The 19,347-nt window shown below is 47.4% G+C and overlaps 1 protein-coding gene across 24 annotated transcripts in view; it reads right to left on the reverse strand.

The window, feature by feature from the left end:
- Rabepk (Rab9 effector protein with kelch motifs) overlaps window positions 1–18,344 on the reverse strand; it is a 20,873-nt gene extending 2,529 nt beyond the window's left edge. Inside the window, exons 1-7 of one of the 24 annotated variants that reach the window (NM_001024871.1) lie at window positions 17,723–17,955; window positions 16,786–16,977; window positions 13,954–14,012; window positions 11,858–12,015; window positions 8,007–8,159; window positions 4,293–4,454; window positions 2,858–3,007 (exon numbers count right to left, since the gene is read on the reverse strand). In NM_001024871.1, the coding sequence (NP_001020042.2) occupies window positions 2,858–3,007; window positions 4,293–4,454; window positions 8,007–8,159; window positions 11,858–12,015; window positions 13,954–14,012; window positions 16,786–16,827 (724 nt within the window). In that variant the 5' untranslated portion in view covers window positions 16,828–16,977; window positions 17,723–17,955. Of the gene's footprint in view, window positions 1–2,857; window positions 3,008–4,292; window positions 4,455–8,006; window positions 8,160–11,857; window positions 12,039–12,792; window positions 13,798–13,949; window positions 14,013–14,087; window positions 14,146–16,307; window positions 16,632–16,652; window positions 16,750–16,785 lie in introns of those variants that run through there. The other 23 variants (XM_063283514.1, XM_063283512.1, XM_063283513.1 and 20 more) reach the window with 23 other exon arrangements.
- Between the last annotated feature and the right edge of the window lie 1,003 nt (window positions 18,345–19,347).

Raw genomic sequence — 19,347 nt, forward strand, 5'->3', positions numbered from 1 at the left:
GCAGGCACACATGTTCATATACTTGCATGTTTAAATACATTTTTTAAAAGATTTAGTTTTTTTAGCCAGACAGTGGTGGCACACACTTTTAATCCCAGCACTCTAGAGGAAGAAGCAGGTGAATCTCTGTGAGTTCAAAGTCAGCCTGGTCTACAGAATAAGTTCAGAACAGCCAGGGCTACACAGAGAAACCCTGTCTTGAAAACAAAACAAAACAAAACAAAAACAAAAGAAAACAACAAAAAAGAAAGACTCACTTCTACTTTATGCATATGTGTTTTGCTTGCATGTTTGTCTGTGCACCACATTCGTGCATGGTGCCTTGGAGGCCAGAAGAGGGCTTTCCCTCCACTGGACTAAAATCACAATAGCCGCGAGCTGCCATGTGGGTGCTAGGAATCAAACCCAGGGCCTCTGGCAGATGCCGACCCATCTCTCCAGCTCCTCCGACAGCAACTATGTGAGTGCCGGCTGGACGTGGGCGCAGCCTGGCTCAGCCCTCTGGATTGCTACCACTGTATGGACCGCTTTTCTTCTTACGGATGAGAGCGCAGGATTACAGAAGGTGCTGCAGTAGCTCGTAAGGGGCAGAGCTGGGCACACTAAAGCTGACCAAGCTGCTGTGTCCTCTATGATGGGACTTGTTGATTCAGAGATCGTTCCCCAACACTGTCTTATTTTAGCTCTTTTGAGTCAGGGTTTCTCTGTGTAGTTCTGGCTGTCCTGGAACTTGTTTAGTAGACCAGGCTGGCCTGATGCTCCCAACCCCACATTTGCATCTTTTCGAAGGAGCACTTAAATGAGGTAATACATAGCCATGGATCTTAGAGTAGAAGACTACTTGAGAAGGAATAAAGCAATACCGTACAGCAGGTGTTCCTCAGCACAGGAAAACAGAGCCTCAAACAATTATCAGCCAAGCACCATGGCATACACCTTTAGTTGCAGCACTCAGACGGAGGCAGGTGGATCGCTGTGAGTCTGAGGCCTGTGAATTCCAGGACAGCCACAGCGACATAGAGAGACCTTGTCTCAAAACATCCCATCCTATTTGTGTGAAATTGCACGGGAGCACACGCCTCTAGTCCCTGCACTTGGCAGCCTGAGGAAGGAGGACTGATTTTGAGGGTGGGCAAAACCTAGACACTGTCTTCAAAACAAAACAAAAAGCTGGGCACCTTTAATCCCAGCACTCAGGAGGCAGAGGCAGTGGATCACTATGAGTTCAAAGTCAACTTGGTCTACAAAGCCAGTTCCAGGACAGCCAGGGCTACAAAGAGAAACACTGCCTCAGAAATAACTAAACAGACAAATAAGTAAAATCTATAAATGAATGTACGAAGGAAGGAAGAGAAACCTTGTAGCCAGTGAGGGAGTTCCAGCTAGTGAGCCTGCTTCTGAGGACCCAGTGCTCTGCGAGGGCTCGAATGCTCTGCACAGGTGCCCTTGTGCCTTTGCCCTCTCAGCCCTTGGCTCTGTATCCCTCCACCTGCCATGAGCAGATAAGCACTTACCCACTATCTGGCTGCCTGCACTCGTGCTGGAAATATAGACAAAGGAAGGAGGAAGCCACGCCCTCAACGGAGCTAACAGCCAGAAAGGCTCAGAAGAGAGCCCAGTCCTCCTGAGGAGGAGATAATCCTCAGGTTCTCTCAGGCCTTCTTTTTCCTGGGCCTTTGACCATGAAGCCCTGCAAACATGCAGTTCCGTCATCCACCTCTGTTATCCAGACCAGACATGGACAAGAGCCTGACAGGGCGCTAGCTGGGAACATGAAGTGTAGGAGCTTGTGATGGAAAGAGGGGGTGCTGAGGGGTGGTGACAGCGCCTGAACACACAGCGAGTCTTGGGGAATGACCACCTTTCAAAATAGATATAGTCGCGTGTGGCGGCCCATGCCTTCAGTCCCAGTACTCAGGAGGCTGAGGTACTGATCTCTGTGAGTTCAAGAGCAGCTTGGTCTACTGGCAAGCTCTAGGCCAGCCTGAGCTCCACATAGTATGGCTCTGTCTCAGAAAAACAAACAACTTTTAAAAGATGTGTTTGGGGCTACAGAGATGGCTCAGCTCTTCGTGAAGTTCTAGGTTTAATTCCCAGCACCGACATCACTGGAGCTCACAACCGCCTGTAACTCTGGTTCCAGAGAATCCAGTGCCCTCTTCTGGTCTCTTCAGGTACTACATACATGTGGTACACACATGAGGAAAACCATCCACACCACAGATCTTAAATCTTTAGAAACTTCTTATTTTTAACTATGTGCATATATGTGTGTCTCTGTGTACGTATGTTCAGGTGTCAGCTGAGACCAGAAGTTCCGATTCCCTGGAACTTCTCTGAGCTATGTAGTGTAGTTGCTGGAAACTGAACTTGGTTACTTTACAAGAGCAGGAAGTGCTTTTAAGTGTTAAGCTATATCTCCAGCCCCAATTGTTAATGATATTTTCCATCCTCCTCTCTTCAGTCTATTTAGACTGGCTATTCAGTCAGTCTGTCTGTCTGTCTACTATATGCCTATTTACCTCCCTATATACACATCTGCTGTATGTGCAGTATTTTGCCCACCCAGAGTGTGTGTGCAACACCAAATGCTGCCTGTAGAGGGCAGAAAAGGGCAACGGACTCTGGAAGGGTAGTTGCTGTCGGTGGGTGTTGGGAACCCAACCTAGGCGCCCTGGGAAGTACAGTCAATGAGCTACCTCTCCATCCTTTCATTCCTCACAATTCAGGCCAGGCCTCATGAGATCTAGGAAGATTCTACCAGCCAGGAAAGTCACCAGCACATAAGAGGAAAGCTGAATTCCTTCAAAGCACATAGGGAAGAATCCCGAATACACAAGGCCGCTAACAGACTTACCAATATCAATGCAGTGGAGATCATCAAAGAACCTGTCCCCTGCCAGTCCTCCATGGATGAAGAGTTTTGTCCCTGCTGCCACCATCGCGTGGCCGTGCCGGGGAGATGGAGGACTTCCATGCGTCTCTGGCTGAGCCCACGTCAGAGTGTCTACAAAGGCAAATGCATAATGCTAGGTGGCCTGCCTCTTCAGCACCTGCCAGGGCATGGGCGCTCCAAGAAGCCACCTCGGAGTCCTCCTCCCCAGTTTACCAGCCAAGCAGACCCCAATCCCACTATGTAACCTCTACTTCCAGAGCAGCAGACTGCAAAAGCCAATAACCCAGCATGCTGGCTCACAGTCTGGCTATTAGGAAGCCATTTCTTGCTTTGGACTGAGAAACATATTCCCTTAAGCTTCAAACAAGAACTGCCTCAAAGTGAAAAGAAATGTGTGAGCCTCTGCTGTGAAAGCCTTCAGAGTTGGTTTTTCTTTTTCTTTTGTTGTTGTTTGTTTTTGACAGGTACAGGAAATCAAACCCAGGGTATTATACAATACTGAGTACATGTGCCACATCCAACCTAGAGTCCCCATCTTTTTGTCACTGTTTTTTGAGACAGGATCTCATTATATAGCCTGGGCAAGCCTAGAACTATGTAGACCAGGCTGACCTCAAATTCAAAGAGATCTACCTGCTTCTGCCTCATAGTGCTGAGATTAAAGACATGTACTGGTATGTAGGTTGATGGCATTATTATGCAGGTGAAGGCAGACAAAATAAACGAGGCCTGTCATTGGAGGAGAAGGAAGGATGGGCGGGAACAACGTTTTAGAAGCAGGAGAGGAGGGGGCTTGAGGAGGAGGAGGAGGAGGAGCTAGGAAAGCATGGCGGCAGATGTTAAGATTCTTCTCTGTGCATAGATAGAGGTTATTATCACTATTTTTAAGGGACGGGTGTGTACAGGATTTTGTGCTGCCTAGATGAGCAAATTATATATTATCAATTGGATCAGAGGTTATCGTGTGGTGTGTTCTTTCGTGGCGACTTAATTGAGTTCAAGAGAGTGTGTGGTGGTGGGATGCATGCGGCTGCCACAGAATTGGGATGTGTATGCCTGGCATGGTAACAGCTAGCCAAGGAAACCAAGTGAACGGCTCCTGGACCGCCAGGGTCAGAGGGAGCCTGGGAGAGAAAGCACAAAGCAGCACGTGCAGGAACTGGTTGGGACAAGTGACTTTTTATTTTTTACACCCAGCTTGGCGCTTCCCCCCCCCCCTCCAGGTTTCATGTATCTTACGCTAGGCCTGATCTCTCAACTGCTGGGATTACTTGCTAGGCAAGAACTCAGCACAGAATCTTTTCTCAAGACCCTCTTTCCTGTTTGAGAGATAACCCAGGCTCAGGTGGCCCTGCTCAGGTAAATAGCCCCAAGATCCCTAAGTCCCAGCCCATACTTGCGTCAAATACATGCAACTTCACATCCTGCACGGGCTGGGCACCTCTCTCTCCTCCCCCAAAGACGTAGAGGTGGTTTCCAATAGCTGCTGATGATGTGTGGAATGTTCTTGGGGATGGTGGGCAGCCAGTCACTTCTGGTGTGCTCCATGTCCTGGCTTCTAGTCCAGAGAGAAAATAAGCACTTAAAAGACCTAGGCTGGGGGTTGGGGATTTAACTCAGTGGTAGAGCGCTTGCCTAGGAAGCGCAAGGCCCTGGGTTCGGTCCTCAGCTCCAAAAAAAAAAAAGACCTAGGCTGAAGCCTCTGCCCTAACGACTTTCTTTCTGAGGTGCTGGGAATCTGTCCCCAGGGCCTGCTAGGCTTGCAGTCCACCACTGATCCAGATCTGGAGACCCGGGCCTTGACTCTTGGTAGGGTGTGACAGGATCTCCTTTGTACCCTAGTCTCTGAGGAGAACAGTGCAGCACAGCTTTAGGCAGGAGCTCACACTCTCCAAGGCCAAGGAAGAACAGGATGATATTAGAGGTTGTCCAGACAGATCATATTCCCAAAAGCTTAGAACCCACATGTTGAATTAGACGTGAGGTCAGGATCACGTCTGAGCCCTTATCCACTGTGCTGACAACCCTGTGCTTTCAAGAGTTCAACGTCCACTAAAATCCATTCCCACTGGATGCTAGAGCCCACACGTGCCAAACTTCCTAGAAAATGTAGTTATTGAATGAAAGTAGATGGGGCTGGAGAGATGACTCAGTGGTTAAGAGGACTGACTGCTCTTCTAGAGGTCCTGAGTTCAAATCCCAGCAACCACATGGTGGCTCACAACCATCTGTAATGGGATCTGATGCCCTCCTGTGTGTCTGAAGACAGCTATAGTGTACTTATATATAATAAATAAATACCTTTTTTTTAAAAAAAAGAAAAACTCTGTGCCTTTTGTAATGAATGGCTCTTTATTCAACACACACAATGCTACACAAGGCATATGCAATGCGTGTGGAGCCAAACAGGACCGCGCATGCAGAATGGGCCTCGGACTACATCAAAGCAAAAGGAACTCTCTCTCGAGCTGCAGATCCTGGGCAGGGCTTGGAGCCCAGGAACCAAAAGTTGAAGGGGGTGTGGTGGCTCAGACTTGTAAGTCTTGAGTGAGGCGGGGAGACTGAGAGCCTTGACTTCAGCAAGACTCTGCCAGTGAAACAAAACAAACAAAAAGGGAAGAAAATCAGCTTCTCGGACAGACGCCTTCCTGGGCTTCACTGGTCTGTTCTTGTTGCTTGGTACTGAGGCTGGGTTTCACGACATAGCCCAGCCTGGCCAGGCTGGCCTCAAACTCAGAGATCTGCCTGCCTCCTCCTTCAGAATGCTAGGATTATAGGCATGCGCCACTGTGGAGTTTTGTTTGATTCTGTTTTTTAAATAAATGTCATCCCCCCAGAGCCAAAGGACAGGGTCCAGCACAGACTGGTGAACTCGGCATTTAGGAAGCTGAGACAGGAGGATCTCCCCTGTCTTGGTTCAAGGCTGGCCCTGGGAGGTAGAGTAAGGAACCCTTCCCCATGTCTACCAACATTCCCAACACCCTCCATGCTACATTTTTAAACCTGGACTTCCTGAACGGATTTCCACTTTGCAAATTCTGTCTGGATCAATACCAGAGAGTGAGAGTTAGCTGCTAACTGAAACCCTTAACAAGGTCACAAAGGAGGGACCGATATCCCAAGGTGGCAGGAAAGAAAACCAAGGCATTGAGAGGCCTGGCTCAAGTTTGTGGGTCACTTTGTGCACAGCAAAGCACAGACTCGTGGACTATTTCTCCCCCAAGTTCTGGAAGTCAAACTAAGAGATTCCTTCCCACCAGGCAAGCACTCTACCGGCCTGATCCGAACTGTCAACCACCACACGCTAGTCCAGAATGGCCTTGAACTTGTGGTCCTGCTGCCTCAGCCTCCCAAGTAACAGGGATACCGGGCCTGCACTACCAGATCCAGCACAGTGTTCATACTCCATGATGGTTCTAGACAAAATGGCTTCAGGATAGGCCATGAGGTCAGGGCAGTGTCTACTTCATATCTGATTGTGCTCTGGACTCTACAAATAATGAACAAAAACCTCATCCTCGGAACATCTACATTCCAGCCACGGTGGTGATGATCGCCTTTAATCCCAGCACTCAGAAGCAGAGGCAGGTAGATCTCTGAGAGTTTGAGGCCAGCCTGGTCTACATAAAGAGTTCCTGTCTGGCCAGCCAGGTCTACATAGTGAGACTCAGTCTCAAAAACAAACAAACAGACAACAACAACAAACAAACAAACAAAAGAAAAGAAAAGAGAGCAGAGATGGTGTATGTTTCTAATCCCAGCACTTGGGAGGCAGAGGCAAGTGGATCTCTGTGAGTTCGAGGCCAGCCTGGTCTACAGAGTGAGCTCCAGGACAGCTATGGCTACACAGTGAAACCCTGTCTCCAAAAATAAAAACCCACCAGACACACAAGAGGGGTAGGGAGAGGGAGGGAGGGAGGGAGGGAGGGAGGGAAGGTGGGAGAGAGGGAGGGAGAGCAAGAGGGAGAGAGGATACAGTAGTTAAGAACACTGGCTGCTCTTCCAAAGGCTTTGGTTCCCAGCACCCACGTGGTGGCTCACAGCTGAATGCAACTGATTCTCTCTCTGGCATCTTTGGGCACTGCATGCACCTGGGACACAGACACACATGTGGGTAAAACATTCATAGACATAAAATAAAAAATAAAGCATGTTTTTTAAAAAGGCATTTACATTCCAGAGGGAAAGGCACGGTGGATTCCAAACACTCGAACACTCAAATCAAACGGCTGTCTAAGAAGACACTTGTCAAACACTACAAGACTTTTAATTCTTGACACAAGAGACAATTCAGCCCCGTGAGCCGTGAAACACTCCTATAACTCCACCACTGGAGAGCACCAGGAATCCTGAGCTACCCAGGTGAGTTCCATCCCTCAGCTCCATGTGGTAAAAGGAGAGAACTGATTCCCATGAGTCCTCCTCTGGCTTCCATGTGGACACCACAGAATGTATCTCCCTCTCATGCACACGCAGGCATACAAATAAAAAAAAAATCCATAAATTCCTATTTCTATGAGGTCCGCAAAGTAAAATAGGTTAACTGGGGCGGTTCGATGTACTGTGACATAACTGCATTCACAGTGTATGATTATTTTAGTTAGGATCTTACTGCTGGGAGCAGACACCATGACCGAGGACAACATTTAATTGGGGCTGGCTTACTGGTTCAGAGGTTCAGTCCATTATCATCAAGGTGGGAGGATGGCAGCATCCAGGCAGGCTTGGTACAGAAAAAGCTGAGAGTTCTACATCTTCATCTGAAGGCTGCTAGTGGAACCCTGACTTCTAGTTAGCTAGGATGGTCTTAGAGACCACACCCACAATGATACACTTCCTCCAAAAGGCCACACCCACTCCAACAAGACCACACCCACTCCAACAAGACCACACCCACTCCAACAAGACCACACCCACTCCAACAAGACCACACCCACTCCAACAAGACCACACCCACTCCAACAAGACCACACCCACTCCAACAAGACCACACCCACTCCAACAAGACCACACCCACTCCAAGGCCACACCTCCTAGTAGTGCCACTCCTTGGGACAAGGATACACAAACCACCACAATGGTAAAAAGAAAATAACCTGTGTCTACTCACCGGGATTCATGACTTGTAGACAGTTTCGATTTCCTGACTGGTCTGCACCTCCAAACACCCAGATACTGTGAGGAGAGCAGGATGGAAGGAAGCTGGCATGCTCATACCGAGGCAAGAGGCCCTCCCTGGTGGCCGTGTCCCACCGGTGTGTTCCTAGAAAACATTTACTCGGTCCTTAGACTGGGGCTGTCAGCTGGTAATTCTGGTTGGATTGCCAGGGTAGTGGAGACAAGGGCAAAATCAGAAGTGACCAACCTGGTTGGGGATCTAGCTCAGTGGTAGAGCGCTTGCCTAGCAAGCGCAAGGCCCTGGGTTCAGTCCCCAGCTCCGAAAAAAAGAAAAAGAAGAAAAAAACAAACAAACAAAAAACCCCCCAAACACAGAAGTGACCAACCATAAAGAAAGTAGGATCAAACTCCTGTGAGAGACGTGTTCTCTAGTGCACGCTTGCAGGCTGTCTACCTGGTCCATGAACCTCTTTCATGGAAACTGCCTCTATTCTTCCCCATACAGGTGACATATGTATGACACTAACTTTCTACTTGTAATGAATGGGGTTTGGCTGACAGGCCACTTGGATCCAGTTTCCACTCTCACTGGCCTTGGATTCTGCAGACTCCAAGAATCAATAAATTCCCTCCCTTAACTCTCTTAACTAATCTCTGGCACATGGAGTAATGACGTCAAAACCAACTAATTCCCTTAGTCAGCAAGCCACAAATGTAGGACCTTACCGGCATCACGCTGCCAGCCAGTCAAAGCCGCCAACGAAGCCGGTTAGTGCCTCTATTTTTTTTTTTTTTTTTGGTTCTTTTTTTCGGAGCTGGGGACCGAACCCAGGGCCTTGCGCTTCCTAGGTAAGCGCTCTACCATTGAGCTAAATCCCCAGCCCCTGCCTCTATTTAATAGGATACCGTGGTGCAGGTGGCCTTGCCGAGGTCGCTGTGGCACTAACTTACAGTAACGATGAGATGGAGGTTGGCATGGTGGCACAAGTCCAGGATCCCAGGACGTGGAAAGTGGAGGCAGAAGGACTGTGAGAGTGAAGCCAGTCTGGGCTACACAGAGAACTCTAGGCTATAATGCACTGCATAGGAAGATGCTGTCACAGACTCAGACAGATAGACAGACATGATGTAACTGAGCTAGAAGGTAAACTCCTTGACATCTGAAAGAGAGTCAAGGTATCTTTGTTTGCCTCATGCTGGGAGTAGAGATTCAAGTGTCTGGACAGTATAAACAGGAGAGTGGTGACTCTGTAGGTGGGGCTCTCATCAGGAGGTGACGCTACATGTCTAAGTGACTGTCATATAGTCATGCAGGAATATTGATGTTAGACTTCCAAAACTTATCATGAGAAGCCCAACTATGGCAATTAAAAATTTTCTAATTACATTCTATTTGTGTGTGCGCACACGTGTGTGTGTGTGTGTGTGTGTGTGTGTGTGTATACACATTTGTGCCACAGCTCCTTCGTGGAAGTCAGAGAACAACTTGGACAGTTAGTTTCTTCCTTTTACCAAGCCGGTCTCAGGACACAAACTGAGGTTAGTGTTGGAAGCAGTAACCTTTCCCACTGTACCATCTCTCCAGCCTCATTTCTGTTGTATCAAACTTGAATTACAGACCAAGTGTGCATATGAAAAAGGACACAGCTGGGCTGGAGAGATGGCTCAGCGGTTAAGAGCACCCGACTGCTCTTCCTGAGGTCATGAGTTCAATTCCCAGCAACCACATGATGGCTCACAACCATCTGTAAAGAGATCTGATGCCCTCTTCTGGTGTATCTGAAGACAGCTACAGTGTACTTATATATAATAAATGAATAAATAAAAAAAAAAAAGATTTAAAAAAAAAAAAAAAAAAAAAAAAAAAAAGAAAAAGGACACAGCTGGGGTGGGCGAGAGAAGGGGCTCTGTGAAGGGCACTTGCTAATCTTGTAGAAATTCCCAGCTCAGAAGAAACTCCAGCTCTAGGGGACGGCATGCTTCCGCCCCTCCATGGACGAGGCACTCAAACGCATATACTCCATAGACATTACACAACAATAGAGAAATGGGCTGGAGTGATGGCCCAGCAGGTAGAATGCCCAGGCTCAGGTCCTGGCACCATGGTGGTGCACGGCTCTCTGTAACTCCAGTTCCAAAGGACCTGCCTCCCTTCACAACACACTTGCAGACACGTACCCACGTACGTAAACACTAACACCAGTAAAATATATTTCTTAAAACAATTCTTTAGGCCAGGTGGATTTCTGAGTTCACGGCCAACCTGGTTCTCAGAGCAAGTTCCAGGACAGCCAGGGCTATAGAGAGAAACCCTGTCTCAAAAAACTATATATATAATTTATTGTACACATATAAACATTTCTATATATTATGAATATATATTTACATATATGACAGAAATGCTACATGACTAAACTTACCAATTTTCAACGACTGGCTTTTGTGTAGCAGTATAGCACACCTTAATAGCTTGTTCATTCATTCATTCATTCATTCATTCATTCGTTCATTCATTTATCTAAATCAAAATGCCTGCTCTGGCTAGATGCTCTAGTGACTGCTAGGGAAACAATTATGAGGAAAACAGCCTCACTCTGTCTCTTGTAGGAAGTACAGGAGATAATCATACGCACTGAGATCTTGGGAGGAGGAAATGGGAGAGTATAAGACGCTATGCAGGGGCTGGGGACTTAGCTCAGTGGTAGAGCGCTTGCCTAGGAAGCGCAAGGCCCTGGGTTCGGTCCCCAGCTCCGAAAAAAAGAACCAAAAAAAAAAAAAAAAAAAAAGACGCTATGGAGACGGAGGAATATAGTGTCCAAAGTGTCTAAGGCTGGAGAGAGCAAGCTTCCTGACAGAAGGGACACTGAATCAGGGACCACAGAGAGAGGACGAGGAAGGAGAGGAGCCTCTCACGCAGAGGGAACAGCAGAGCAATGGCTTGGAGAGAACGACAGGATACAGATGGAGCTTGGCTGGTAGAGCATTGGCCTCGCATACAGGAAAGCCAGGGTCTGCTCAGCAGCATCCCACAGACCAGGTGAAGGGGCTCAGATGCTCACTTGGAAGGTAAAGGCAAGAGAACCAGAAGTTCCAGGTCATGCTCTCAGCCTCACAGTGAGTTCAAGTCCAGCCTGAACCACATGAGACTGCTTCAAAACAAAAAAAACCAGCCCTGTCCAAACCAAAGAGCAACACTTTCTGCACGGGTACGGGACATGCACTGTGTAGTGAGCCGACATGGAAGGACGGAGACCAGAGTGAGAATGGTTCCAGGGCTAGTGGAGAGACCGCAGTGGTGGGAACTGTGGTGGGGACGGAGAGACACAAACACAGTAGAAGACAGAAAGTCAGGACCTGATTCATTAGAATGTGGCCTCCTAACAGTTAATAAATAACCAATTTCAGGGTTCCAGGGCTCAATACAGACTGTGGTGGTCTGAATATGCTTGGCCCATGGGAAATGGCACTATTAGGAGGTGTGGCCTCGTTGGAGAAAGTGTGTCACTGTGGGGATGGGCTTTGAGACCTTCCTCCTGTAAGACAGCCCCAATTAAACGTTGTCCTTTATAAGAGCTACCTTGATCACAGCTATAAAACCCAAACTAAGACATTATTTTATTGCTGTTGTCATTATTATTATTATTATTATTATTATTATTATTATTATTATTATTATTGGTCTGTTTTCCTGGCCAGGAACTTGTTATATAGACCCGGCTGGCTTGGAACTCCAGGGGTTGTCATGCCTCTGCCTCTCCGGTTCTAGTATTCACAAGGTATGTATGTACCACTCTACCCAGCAGAGCCGGTGGTTTTAGCAATGTTCTGTAGCATTAATCTTACCCAAATCCATGGTGTGTACATCTGAGAAGCTTTGGTTTGGATTTGCTCCCCCGACAATGAAGACCTTCCCTTTCTCGGCCTCGCCAACTGGGGGAAAATACGAGCAGCTGTGGCCAACTCGAGGGCAGGGCTTGTCTCCAGGGCAAGTCAGAGTGTACCTGCCGAAGGGAAGACATAACACCTTTATGGTGTTATTATGGCCTGTGGGTTTGGACAGACTGGTTCAGGTGTGAGCTTCAGTGCTTTCTAGATGTGAGGCACCTCGCCTTTCTGAACCGCAGTTTCTCTACGAGGCTCGCCATAGTTCTCACCTTCAGAGGAGGGTGTGACAACTCAAACGAGCCTGGGAGGGTGCAGGGAGCGGCTTTGTAAATCGTAGCTAGGGTGATATAGAATTCACAGGGACACTTATGGTGCCAAGGCCCTGCCAACGGCCAATGACATCTCCCTGTGGATAAAACTCTCCAGAATACATGGATTAAGCCTCATAATTGTAAAAAAACAAAAACAAAAACCACTTAAAGACTTCCCAGGCTTGGAAACCTCAACCTAATGGAACCTCTATCTAGGATTCACAAGCGGAAATACAGGATAAGGGCATTCGCCACTACCTTTATTTTGATGGTTAATGGGGTGGGGCAAGAGGCGCGCGCGGGGGGGGGGGTGTATTTCAAGCTTTCTGGTTGGAAACAAAACAAAAATTTAGTTTCTGACAGGGTCTCATACAGTCTAGGCTGGCCTTGGATTTCCAGATAGCCCAGGATGACCTTAAATCCCTGATATTCCTGCCCCACATCCCAAGTGTGGGATTATACGTGTGTGCTAGGGCACACAGGGAGTAGGAACACTCTCTGACTCCAGGTCCTGCCTTATTTGACCTCTCTGACCCTCTCCCACCAGCCCCCTTGGGAGGTCAGTGTCTTAGAAATCCCTACCCCTCAGTCTGTCTGCTTTTCTGTCTCAACTGTCCTGGTGGTTTCTATGGACAGCCACCTCCACCACCATCAGTCCTTCCAGGGTCTCTCGTTCCTGTCCAGATCTGCATATGGATCTGTGTGCCCTCCAAAGGCTTCATGAACAGCTCTGCGTTGTTTTTACAAAGAAAGGTTTAACGCAAGCATCCTTTTTGTCTTCATCTTTCTCTAGAGAGCATCCTACCCCATTGTCCAGGCTGGTCTTGGATTCTAAGCAACCAATCCTACTACCTGAATACTAGACAGCCCTTCTCAAAACAAAACAAGGCTAATCTTGGTGGCCATGCTTGTAATCCCAGTACTCGGGGGACTAGGAAACCGAGGAGCCATCCTGGGCTACATGAGAATCTGTCTCAACAACAAAACCAACAGCAAAATAAATAAAGACATTTGAGGCTGGACAGACAGACACACACAGATTATGCAGGGCCTCGTTTACGCTGCCTGCTTTATCTGTTCTTCAGTGTGAGGGATGGAACTAGGGATATTATTATGCATGCTAAGCAGAGCTCTATAAGCAAGCTACATTAGTTCTCTAGAGGGTTTTACCCTAGAGCACATCTCCAGCACACGTGTGATGGCTCAGGAGCAAGGCTGACCATGGGAAGTGGGCACGGAGGCTCAGCTGGAGTCCTGTGGGACCTCTTCCAACCTCCTGGGATCCCCTCAGTGCAGGCCACACTCCATCACTGGCTCTGTCCCTAGCTTCATTACATAGGGACCATTTGCCTTAGGGCTTCGGAGCTTTTACAGAATCATCACTGTTAGCCACTGTGAGTTACCGGAGGAACGGTTTAACAGCCAACCGACACTGGAACCAGTATAATCCAAATTCCCTAAGTCTCGGCTCAGGGGAGGACCTAAGGGTTGGAGCTGAGGATGCCAGATGGCCAGTGCTTTACTCTTCCTGGTAAACTGATTTTAATACAATTAACAGCTGCTCTTTGACAGGCACTGCCCCCCCCCCATCTTTCCTCTGAAGATCTCCCCAGACAGTATGGGTCTAATTACCACAGTTTCATTACTACCCCTTTGCAGTGGCGATCAGATGGGTCAGTGGACTAGCTATACATGAAACCAAAACCCCAGTTCTTAGACGTGTCTACATCCTTCCTTACAGACCATGCAGCTTTTCTGGGCTTGTCTCCGGGCTCCAAGATGGGCAGCTGCTTCATGGTGCCCTATGCGGAAGAGAGGAAGGGTAGTGTTCAGGCATCGTCCCACAGCGCAACGGATCCAACTATGCCCTTTCTTACTGGATTGTGGAGGAGCTCAGTGGTAGAGCACTTGCCCGGGATGAGAAAGGTTGAAGCCCTCAAACCGGGAAGAAGAAGAAGAAGAAGAAGGGAAAAAAAAGCAAATCTTTGAGTTTGCACGTACTATATTCAAAGGCCTGACAAATTGGAAATCAACATTATCACACTTCTGAGATAATTCTTTCTTGTTCACAAACAAGAGTTCTAGTAGCCCAGGCTGACTTCCAACTCTGGGCAATTCTCCTGCCTAGTTCTTCACAGACTGGGAGTGAAGCCACTATAGCCAGCTGTTCTTTTCCTGCAGTGATAGGAGAAGTTATATTCAGGGCCCTCTGCATGCTAGGTGTCTGCCCTGACTTACATTCCAGCCACTGACACAACATAGTTACTGGAGTTGCTCAGCTAATATTTTCCTTGTGTCTGTGAGTCTCATAAGGGATGAACATATATCAAAGTGTCAGAGGTCTTAAGATCTTTATTAAAAGTAAAACAGGTTAGCCAGGTGGCAGTGGCACATCACACCTTTGATCCCAGCACCCAGAAGGCAGAGGCACGCACGGGACGATCTCTGAGTCTGAGGCCAGCCTGGTCTACAGAATGAGTTCCGAGACAGTCAGGACTACACAGAGAGACCCTGTCTTGAAAACAGAAACAAGGGGGCTGGAGAGATGGCTCAGCGTTTGAGGGTACTGACTGCTCTTCCAGAGGTCCTGAGATCAATTCCCAGCAACTGCATGGTGGCTCACAACCATCTGTAATGGGATCCGATGCCCTCTTCTGGTGTGTCTGAAGACAGAGACAGTGTACTCACACATATAAAATAAATAAATAAATCTTAAAAAAAAAAAAGAAAAAAGAAAAGCAAAAACAAACAAACCCTACAAGAATTCTCTCCAAAACAAAAAATCCCACAGAGTACCTAGGAAGGCAATCACACAGAGGGTACAAGTCAGAGCCTGTGAAAGTGGCATAATGAGACACTTCATTTTACAGGCTAACTTAAAGATTGGACTTAAACTACTTTTTGAGAGTCAGGCATAGTGGTGCACACCTTTAATCCCAGCACTGGTGGATCCCAGAGGCAGGCGGATCTCTGTGATTTCAGTGTCTGCCTAGTCTACATATAGTAAGTTCCAGGACATCTAGGGCCTCAACCTTGCCTCATCTTGGTCCCAGCATGTCATAGAAACCAAGCCTTCTGGTCTATAATCTTTTTTGCTTTATTTTCAGATGTGTCTTTTTTTTTTTTTTTTTTTTTTTTTTTTTTTTTTTTTTGTGCCTCACCTGCAATGCTGGGCTTTCTGTTGCTCCTCTAACTTTCATAACTTGCACTGCCTTACCCAATAGGAATCTAATAAAATTACCACCTCCCCTATCTTTCCTTCCTGTAAACTTGCACACTCCTAGTGGGTATTTAAAGCCAGTTTCGAGGAGTTGGCATGGCTCTGTGGTAGAATGCCTGTTTAGCATGGGCAAGGCCCCCTGGGTTCAATTCCCAGAAAAAGAAATAAAAAATAAAGCCGATTTCAGAGGTTATTTAAAGAGACTATCCCTTTCCGGGCTCTCAAGTTACTGCTCCTGCTCAGGGATTAGCAATATACACATCACACGCACACACATGCACATGCACACGCACACGTGCACACACACACACACACACACACACACACACACACACACACGGCAGAAAGGCTTAGTTAGAAGGACTTGGACTTAGAGCCCTAATATGACAGTATCTATTTAGCCACCATGTTTCAGGAGTCATTCTTAATGTAATTATCTTTTCTTTTAAACTTATTATTTAGAGACAAGGTCTCACGTACCCTAGGCTAGCCTCCACTCACTATGTAGACAAGGAGGACCTTGAACTTCTGCTCCTCTTGCTTCTACCTCCCCAAAACTGGGATTATAAGCAAATATCACTATACCTTTTTATGCCTTACCGGAGATCAAACCCAGGGCTAAGCTCTCGATAGACTGGCAATCTGTCAATTGAACTACACCCTTAGATCCCTGAATGTAATTATCTATTTGAAAGTCTGTAGTGGGCCAGGCATGGTGGTGCACTACCTGGCACTTGGGAGGCTTGAGGCAGCGGAGGCCAGCCTGAGCTACAATAGTTAGTTAGACTTGTCTCAAAATAAAAGTAACCGAAAAGTATCTAGACTAGGTTCCAAAATCTTAGCATGTCTGGCCTTCTGATTCATTCTGATAACTTACCAATGGATGCGCAGAGAGTAGAAGTGAAGGACAAAGGAATGAAGAAAAGGAATTAAAGGAGAGTTGGTCCGATGAGGCCTAGGCTACTGACGAAGGGTCAGACAGAGCTTAGAGGGGCCGGCTTGGCAGGGACTCTCCTAGCCACCTCCTTTGCGTCCCTTTTGCCAGCCACATCTCCGCGCGAAAGTCAGAGTCAGGGAGAAATGGCTGCCTGCTTTCCCCTAGCCCGACCGGCCGGAGACCATGGTTACTACCCCTTCCACCCAGCTCAAGCCCACTGCCTTAAGGGAATCTGCTCTTCTCCTGATGGAGGGGCCCACAGACCTCCAGCCCAGCACCAATTACCTGCCGCAGTCCCAGCTCGTCCTGGACGTGGCTCCACCCATGGGGCGGAGCTTAGGAGCCCGCCCCTTCCCCAGGTCCCGGAAGCGCGTCCAGGCCAACCGTTCTATACCTCCGCGTCTCCCTGACTACGCACCAAATTAGTCAGGGCGGCCTGGAACTGTGTACAGGTTGGCATCCGATCGACAACTCCAAATCCTTGTTCAGACGGAGTTTGTTACCGCAGTCCTTAGTAGTGACTTCTGAATGGAAAGCATGGACTGGAACTCATGTAAGCCAAGCTGACCTTGAATTCTGCTCCAGCCTCCCGAGTGGTGCTAGGCTTTGCCTGTGCGGGTTTGAGATTGGTTCAAGGTGTGGAGCTTAAAGCGGGTCATTTCCATAATTGCCGTTTGTGGTTACAGCACGTTCCAGATCACAGTTCCTTGGCCTTCCGTAAACTCATGAAGGACAAGTAGGAGTCCTATTGTAAAGGCTGAAGAATAAAAAGTTCACTATATGTTCTTGGGGAAAATTATTAATACTTTGGGTGTCTTCTCTCAGCGACACAGAAATCTTAAGATTTCCGTAGAGTTTGCATTCCGTAGAGTTTCGGGTACTTATGGAGGCCCAGATCTGGTCTTCGGTAAAAGCCGCGATTATTTTTATCTAGAAACGAACTACCCTTAGTTGGCAACTTCATCTGCATCCTCTCTGATTTCTGTCCTAGCTATAAGTGCTCAGTGACCTTCCTAAAACAGAGATGGCTCACCTGTGTGCCTATGTGTGACCAGAGTTACCATACTCTGAGCCTCACTAATTTCCCACAGAACTGAAGATAGGCTAGAAACAGCAGAGCTACTGTACCTTACCAGGAGAGGGCCAGCTTGGCTTCAAACACAAGCTCCACACTAAACTGGGGGTGTCAGACAAGCCTGGTCCCCTCTCTGAATCCTAGATTACTCACATATAGAATGGGGAATAGCAAACCAGAACACAGCTGTTAAGAGAATTTACTAGTGCAAGTAAAGGGAGAACTTGAACTTTGATTTTGAGACAAGGTCTCATATAGTCCAGGCTGGTCCCCAACTCACTGTGTAGCCGAGGATGGCCTTGAATTCCTGATCCTGCTGCCTCTGCCACACAAGTGCTGTGATTTACAGATAAGATTCACAGCTTTCGAGTCTTGGCTCCAATTTGACCAAAAAAAGGAGAAACAACTGTCGTGCCAAAAAGGGCCGCGGCCATGTGTAGCCAATTCGCTGCACGAACTGCGCCCGGTGCGTGCCCAAGGATAAGACCATTAAGAAGTTTGTCGGGGTTGGGGATTTAGCTCAGTGGTAGAGCGCTTACCTAGGAAGCGCAAGGCCCTGGGTTCGATTCCCAGCTCCGAAAAAAAAAAAAAAAAAAGAAGTTTGTCATTCGGAACATTGTAGAAGCTGCTGCAGTCAGGGACATATCTGAAGCAAGCGTCTTCGACGCTTACGTGCTTCCCAAGCTCTATGTCAAGCTGCACTACTGCGTGAGCTGTGCCGTTCACAGCAAGGTCGTCAGGAATCGATCTCGTGAGGCCCGGAAGGACCGAACACCCCCACCACGATTCAGACCTGCTGGCACTGCACCACGACCTCCACCAAAGCCCATGTAAAGATGTGATTTCACGAAGGCAGAAAGAAAAATACCATGGAAAAATAAAACTGAAGTTATACTTTAAAAAAAAAGATTCACAATGCCCCCCCCCACTCCGATTCATTTATTTAGCTTCTTGAAAATATAACCAAAATCCACGGACAAGGTGGAATTGGGGGGCTGCAGCTTCTTCACTCACTATTCTGCATTATAGTTCCAACACGTGAATCTCTGTGACTGCCTGTAATTCTCAGAAAGCTCCCACTGACTGCCATGAAATGTAGAGGTATACCCTCACCCTGCTTTCCTTCTGGAAAGAGTACCAGGGCCAGGTCAGCTCTGCCATGTGCCCAGTATATGTGCAGACAGCGATCACTTCTCAGAGCTCTAGAATGCTTTGATGTGCCCTGGGTCTTTTGGCTTGGATTACCTCAAGAAGCCATGCTGGAGGGGTATATTAACAAGAAAAAGTGAATATCAGGTGTTTTACACTGTTGGAACCAACCCTTTTAGACTAGAAACCATATCTCTGAGTTCTTGGAGGGATATTTGAATTCTACTTTTAAAAAATGGGAGTCAAGGGGCTAGAAAGATGACTCAAACCAACCAACCAAAACAAAAAGTTTAAAAAGCCAAATAAGTTTGATCATTTTGCATCTGTTTAAGAGCTTAACAATAGTTACCCATTATATCAAAAGAAAATTAAATTGACCGTGTTTCTTTTTTCTGATCTCCAGCCATGTTGGTCTGGCTCTTCTTCGAGAGATCTAGAGATGTTTCATTAGATATCTTCCTTACAACTTCCCACCTTCCCAATTTTGTTGTAGGCCAGGCTATCCCAAAACTCACCGTTATCCACCTGCCTCACCAGTGCTGGGGTCAAATATGTGGTCTACTATGGCTAGCTGATTGGTTAATTCTATTAAAAATCTTTAAAAGAGATTTATTTATTCATATGTATATGTATGTTGATTTCTTCAAATATAGCAGAAGAGGGCACAGATCTCATTAGAGATGGGTGTGAGCCACCATGTGGTTGTGGGATTTGAACTCAGGACCTCTGGAAGAGAAGCCAGTGCTCCTAACCACT

Source organism: Rattus norvegicus, chromosome 3 (assembly GCF_036323735.1).
Source record: "Rattus norvegicus strain BN/NHsdMcwi chromosome 3, GRCr8, whole genome shotgun sequence".
Taxonomy (NCBI): domain Eukaryota; kingdom Metazoa; phylum Chordata; class Mammalia; order Rodentia; family Muridae; genus Rattus; species Rattus norvegicus.